Here is a 7,202-nt window from a genome sequence, read left to right as displayed (position 1 = left end):
TACAGCCATGCCCGTAAACCTCCGCCCCCCGAGCTCTAAATGTTTATTGTTAGACATGAACATAACCACAAGATGGCAGCATTTCATCATTTTAAGGGCACCACATTTATATTGAATTATTTGTTTCAAATGCCTCCCAAAGACTTAATATAAAAATATACATTCGTCCTTTTAGTCTCCCGTAACTATTATTTATTAATATTTTATAATTTTATTCCCCCTCTGGTTATAATATTATAAGTTTATTCAGTTGTATCTTTTTATTTTATCTATTGAGCTGTATTTTGTACACTGTTGCTGGTACTACATTTTATATCTCTCACCCTCTTTGCAAATGAAGTTCAATAAACATATGTCTGAAAAAAATATAATTAAAAATGAGAATGTAGTAGATTTTAATCCTTTATAATAATTCAGTTCAGTTAATTTTTCGCAAAGCACCAATTCACAACCAATGTCGTCTCGAGGCACAACCAAAAAAACATTTCAATTCAATCACACATACATAAACACATAAAATATAATAAGTGTCAAAATGAGTAAAAAGTGCTCTGATTCCTTTAAAACTGCAAAAAAATAAAAGACAACAACAATCTTTCTCTCCAAGCTGCATGAAGAGTCCTGCTTTAACAGTTGAGATCATTATAATCAAGAAAATCACAACTAAAGTGGTTCTAATTATTGTATTTAAGCACTCGTGGTTATTAGGAGGATGACGTGCAATCACGAATGTCCTTCCTTCAAGCTTGAACATATTCAGCAGCTGGACAAACAAACGTATAAGTGGTGATGATTTTACTTTACCTGTTTCCTTTCCTTGTGTTTACACTAGCATGTAACTCTTAGTGGTTTTGTCTATTTCTTCTGGGTACCATTTCCTGCTTAGATTTCAAGTGGTGCATAAAAATAAAATGTGCTGAAAAAAGTGAGTTACCTGCAGCAATTTAAAGATGGAGGTGTTTGTGAATGTTGTGTTACAATGTGGTCTCTTCATCCGCAGAAGCTTAACCAACTTGCAGACCTGGTGTTAACGGCCTTAAAATAATTCAATCTTTTATTGTCTCACAATAAGAAACTTAGTCTGAGTGCATTTATTCATTGTGGGGAGAAAAACACATTATTATAGTTATTTGACATCACTTTGTGGGACCCAGAATAATTACTAAAAATAAATGAACTGGGGTTTCTACAAACAGCAGGAGATGCTGTCAATTGCATTCAGGCCTGGAATTATTCAAATTTGTCAATGTGAGTTTATGTTTCTTTTACAGACATCTTTATCAGGGATGTCTATAAATGTGGATGTTGCTGTGGTTTGTGGCTGTAGACCAAATCTGAGAGTCAATCTCCTTTTAAAACCAGGAGCTGCAGAAACGTAGGTCCAAAAACGTAAGGACAGGACCTGAAAAACACTGAAAGTCCTTAACTTATTTTCCATATTTGTTGCCTTTTCACTGTAACAGTCACATAATTCACACCTATGATTTCACACATGAATCTATCTTTTTAATCTGTTGCTTTTGCCTTTTAAACAGAGTCACAGCCACTGACACTTAGGCCACTGTTAATGAAGCTTTTCAAAGTCCTGCAAGCAATTAAAAAAGGACAAATGCATAAAACACTTAACTTTGATGAGAAAAAAGAAAAAAAAATGAAGTGGAAGAAAGGATGAACATGGCGGTCAGATCTAAATACCTTCTTTGTAAATAAGCTGTGGAAGAACTTCCTGAGATTCAGATGCATATAAGTGATTCATGAAACTTAAAGAAGGAAGTGCTGCAGCCTTTGGTCTCTGTGTGAGGCCTTTCCTCGCTCCCCGTCTTCCTCCCTCAGTGATGTTTGATTTGAGAAACAAAGGCGAGTTTAAACATGAACTGTGTGATTCTACAACATCAAACAGCGTTTATTCATTTTTTCTATCATTGGTGTCAGTCGGTGCGGTTTTAAAGCCCCGAACATCACACGTCAAATGAAAAGAAAACACGATGAAGAGGAGCAGAATTCTTGTTTTGCCTGAGGAGAGAATTATCCTGAGAAAGAATCCTCCTTAGAAACTATTAGACTGCTTCTGTGGACGAATCACTTAATGTTTAATTATTGGACTTCAATGGAAATTCATCTAAGCAGATGTAAAGTGGAGGTGCTTCACTGCGCTCTCATCTCTTCCTGCTCGGCCTTTAATTGGATCTTCTTTTTCTCATGTTTGCTTTTAAGCTCTTTTGCTTTAAGCTTCCTTATAATTCCCTTTTAGGAAACCCTGGTTAATGATGCAACTATGCTTCAGTTAAATGGAAAAAATCAAAATCCACAGAATAAAATGTTGCCTCATTTGCTCCGTTAAAACATATCTGCTTTAAAAGACTAAATACAATTCAAAAGTATTATTATGTTATCATATAACCCACACCTATAATAGAGTAGATCCAAAATTTGGGAGCTGAGAGGATGCAATGGATGTTATGCATTCAGCAACAAAAGCTGAATCAGATGTAATCCCACAGCTGTGTGCGACCAAGCCGGCGACCTGTACAGCTTCGAGACAGACAATGTTTTTTATTTGTTAAATGGATGCATTTTTAAAGTAAAAATATTGTTTTCTTCAAATCTAAATTTTGCAATCCAAAAAAAAAAAAGACACCAAACACAGGTGTTAAGCAGAGTAAGCTGAAAGAATTCGTCAGGTTTATGATGGGTGCAGCCTCTGTACTCGGCTCTGCTGCTCAAACCACAAATGCATTTCCTCACAAATGTGGCTCCATTTATGGGGCATACTAATGTGAACCTTCATCAGCACCCACAAAGCCTCTGCATAACATGTACTAAATCAAGAACCTGCTTTATTTTGCCACTACTATGACATTTGAGCGCCGTTGTGCAGGAAGTTGAGGTTTGTGCGAACAATTACAGAACATGTAGTTCACTATATGCTAATGAGAAACACAAATGGCTTCTAAATAACACAATTAATGTTGGCAATGAGTCAAACCACTAGCCTAGATTTTTATGCACTGATTCAGAAAATTTACCCCTCATTCATTTTATTTTTGAACCATTTACTATACGACACCCAAAGACTTCATACAAAACCACTAAACGTTAATTTCTTTGCATATTAACCACTGCTTGGGTGAGAAACATCTGATGAGTGCAAGAAATACAAAGATCAAGCCACTAATTAGATGCAGTTCAAACAATTCAGACATTAAAATGGAGCAGTCGCTGCCAGAACAAACTGAGCATCCTTAGTTGCAGCTGCTTAGATTCAGGACGTTTCCGTGGAGACCCGAACGAAAACATTTTTTTGCTCAAAGATTCAAATCTGTGAACATGAATGAATGACACACTCACTTCAACACACTCCTCACACCAACGAGGCTCCCCACCTGCTGAGCCCCACAGACGAGGCACTCTGCAAGGCTTCTGCTTTCTATTGTCACACATCCAAAAACACCCATCCGCACACACACACACACACACACGCACACACACACACACACACACACACACTTCTATTTCTGTGAAAATCCTCGTCACCAGAACTCATTCCTTAACCATGACAACTAAAGCCAAACTACAGAAACCCAGTGGCAGCTGATGTTTTCCAGCTTAGATGTGGTAAAGAACCTCTACTTATTCTGGAAATACATATAAAGGTTTTATAACAGTACTTTGCTTTGCTAAAGATAATAAAATTCTGCAAAAGAAGAAAAATATAATGTATTTATAGGTATATTTCAATGTTTAGTCTGCCTATTTTTACACTAATAGACATTTTGTAATACATTATTTCTCTAGGATTTTTAAAGTACTGCTTTGTTATGCTGTTATTGCTCAAGAGTTAAAAGGATTTGGCCTTTCTTAAATTACGTAAAGCACTTTGAACTACATTGTTGCTGAAATGTGCTATACAAATAACCCAGACCTTGTATGAATAGAGCTTTAGAATGGAATACCATGTAATTAGAAACCCAACACATATGTAAAATATGCAAACACAGATGGACTTTAGGTAGTAAATAAACCAATTATCAATAATCACAGGTTAGTTGTGTCTGATAAAACAGAAGCTGCTGGGACAAACATTTGATGTAAAAGCAGCACTTTTGAGTTTATTAGTAATTTTCTATGAAAATCTATTTTTTACCCAATTGTCTGGCTAAAGCTGCACTTTAGGTCTCTGTTGAATCTCAACATAAACATCAATCAGCATAAAAACATATATTATGTACCGTAGGCTGATGATCTTCTTTGCTTGACATTGGCATCAAAGTTTGTGAAAAAATTGGAATTCAAATAATTAAAATGAAGCAGACTTAAAAAAATCATTTAAAGTTTCCACTTTTGTCTCATCACTCCTAATATGACATCTATAAAGTTACTGTACCAATTTATGGCAGCGTGAATGTTTGTTGTAATTATAAAAGATTTCCCACACGTTTTAATTACAATTTTAATGCAAGTTGTTAAGGGGATTGTGCATTCTCCATGGGAAAATAGGATAAGTAATATTTAATTGACTTAATATAGTTAGGATGAATGTGAACTGTTATCATTATCTAGAACTTTAACCTCCAGAAGTTCCCAGTGGTACAAAGATTCAAACGTCATGGGGGCGGTAGAGAAACTGAACCTAAACCATCCCTGAATAAGATTCCCAAGACAACAACAAATTCAGGTCATGAAAAGCTATAAAATGGATAAATGAGAGCAAACCTGACTGGAGCAGATAGTTGGAGCCTGAGGGACATTGTTAATAGGAAGGAGGAATCAGTTGGAGTCAGGCCCCTGAAGAGTGGAGGGGGTCAAAGTTATGACCTGGTATCTGACTCTCAGACTCGTTTCTACTTTGTTACACTAGAAATGAACAGGAAGAAATTATATTGAAGAAGAACATTTTCATTTTTAGGTGATTCTGTATCACATATGTTGAAAAAATGAGCTTTTTTTTTCATGCGAATCAAGAGCATTTATTGCAAGTATTTTTAAGCTCTTTGAATAGGAAAGATCCTGATCGTTTTACAGTATGTTCTGGAGCTGCTATGACTGGAGTGAGTTCATAACTTACTATAACCATTACAGAAAGACAATGTGGCATTTAAAACATTTGAAACATCAACACGTTGATAAATTATTATTCACTTACTGTAAGACATTGAAGAAAATTTGAAATTTTTGGCGCATGAGGTTGAAAGCTTTGACCTCTGCAGTTTTAATTTCAGCCACTGCTTTGAAACAGGTGCAGTACCGAGTTCAGTCAGACACAGCACAGCTGAACGCTTTACCACCTGTTGGGGATTCAACCTCAAATATAAAATTATTCTCAGTTTGCCCTGAGATTTCCACTCTCAGACCAGAGGATGAAGGAGCGATAGAGAGCTAGGTGGTCTAGCTTTTCTGCCAGGTGTTCAATCAGCTTCCCGCAGCCTCAGTGCTCATTTTAGAGCTTCCTGTTCGAGTTTAATTATTCCCCCCAGTTCAGTCGCATTCCCTGCTGAGGGACAGCATCACAATTAACCAGACCACACACAGACACAACTCCAAACGCTTGTACTTCAGTTTTATTGTTCTGAGAAAATCAACACCAAGTAAAAAATAAATTACTTCCTTGATTTTTTTTTTTTCTTTTTAGTTTTAAACATTCTGATCAGATGCTGCAGTAACAGACCAAAGGCTTCAGAAAAAAACCGAATGGAGGAAACATTTACAAAATTGAAAATGTGATTGGATATAATTTAATCACACCGACAAGGAAAACGGAAGTGGAAAAAAAAAAAAGGTACAGCATGAAAACTAAGATAATAAACCAATCATACATATGGAATTAGTGTGCTTAATTTATTTTTACTCATTTATGTTCTAAAGCTGACCTAAAATTAAAAAAAAGAAATGGATGTAGAGTATTTCCTCTGGAACAGATGGCTAACTGATAGATTACAAATACAAACAGGAAATGTTGAAAAAAAATTAACTGGTAAAATTAAAAGGCAACAGGTGAGAAACAGCAGTCTGTTTTTTGCCCACATTATCTATGGATTTATAAAGTTTTAGTTTAATCAACCTTCTCAAACATACATGTATTAGCTTAATATTATATCAATAAGCATTCATAAAACCATCTTGATATGTAGGTTAGGTGTATCTGTGGCTTTATCAGGTCAGAAATGAATACATCACATGTTAAAATGAAATAAAAACATGCACAACTCCACAAATACCAGTTGTGAAGATGGAAAAATCCCTGGCTGCAATTTGTACGTGCCTTCAAAACAGAGGGGTGGGGTGTAAATCACACAGCTTGGTGCAAACATGGCCAAAAGAAAGGATTACAGGAAATGTTGCACTGTAAAACCATTTTACACGTTCACTGGTTAAATAAACAAATGGAAGGCTCAAGCAAATCGTTCCATGGCTAACAGACATCAAAAGAGACCTTCAAACAAAAGATACTTTACTTTACCATCAAAGTACCAGAAAAAACACTAGGAGGCACTTAAACAACCAGCTGAAAAACCAAAAGACCTGAAAACAAATCGATAAATTGAATACTGACAGTTTTTGGGTACTATGAACAAAAGTTCAGTACCTTTCTGAGCACTTTGCTTGACCTAAACAAAATGAATAAAGCTAAATAAATCTGTTCTGTTGAAGTTAATTCAATAGCATAGATGAGTTAAGTTTTCCCAACCTCATTACCCCTCCCGTTCCATCTCCAATGTCCATAAGAAACCCCCTACATCAGGCACTTGTTGATTAGTTCATAATGGCTCCAAGCCTTCCAATCACAAAGAGCAAGCGTCCCTCTGTCCTCCAGCTTCCTCCTCTCAGTTAGTTAGTTTAGGAAGATTCTTCACTCCTCTCTTTATTCTCCTCTTTGTCCCGGCTTGCTCCTCTTCCGCCTTTGTGCTCCGTTTGCTGCGGTACACGCCGGGGGACCTCAGCTCGACATCGTCCAGCGCCAGCGCGGGGTCATCAGGCGAGACGGGTTGAGGAGCTGGGTAATTGGGCTGGTAGTAGCGGTATGGGTCATCCTCTTCTGCCTCCCCGTAGTTTTGGAAAACGCTGGACGGAAGTTGGACTGGAGGGATACCGCGGACGTCAGTGATCTCTTCCCCTTCTGCGTGGCCAGTCACCCAGGAAGTGATCCCACCAGTGCCACCAAGTTGAGCAAGCAGTCAGTGAGCGCCCCAAAGAAAGGTAGTCGA

General features: G+C 37.1%; 1 protein-coding gene across 2 annotated transcripts in view; it reads right to left on the bottom strand.

Moving 5' to 3' along the window:
* Positions 1 to 5,609: 5,609 nt before the first annotated feature.
* Positions 5,610 to 7,202, bottom strand: part of LOC103149734 (collagen alpha-1(XIV) chain-like) — a 95,890-nt gene continuing 94,297 nt past the window's right edge. Inside the window, exon 43 of one of the 2 annotated variants that reach the window (XM_016680183.1) lies at positions 5,610 to 7,075. In XM_016680183.1, coding sequence (XP_016535669.1) covers positions 6,822 to 7,075 — 254 coding nt within the window. In that variant the 3' untranslated portion in view covers positions 5,610 to 6,821. Of the gene's footprint in view, positions 7,115 to 7,202 lie in introns of both variants that reach the window. The other variant, XM_016680184.1, reaches the window with a different exon arrangement.

This window comes from Poecilia formosa, unplaced genomic scaffold, assembly GCF_000485575.1.
Source record: "Poecilia formosa unplaced genomic scaffold, Poecilia_formosa-5.1.2 Scaffold235, whole genome shotgun sequence".
Lineage (NCBI taxonomy): Eukaryota > Metazoa > Chordata > Actinopteri > Cyprinodontiformes > Poeciliidae > Poecilia > Poecilia formosa.
This window is presented reverse-complemented; position numbering and strand designations above follow the sequence as displayed.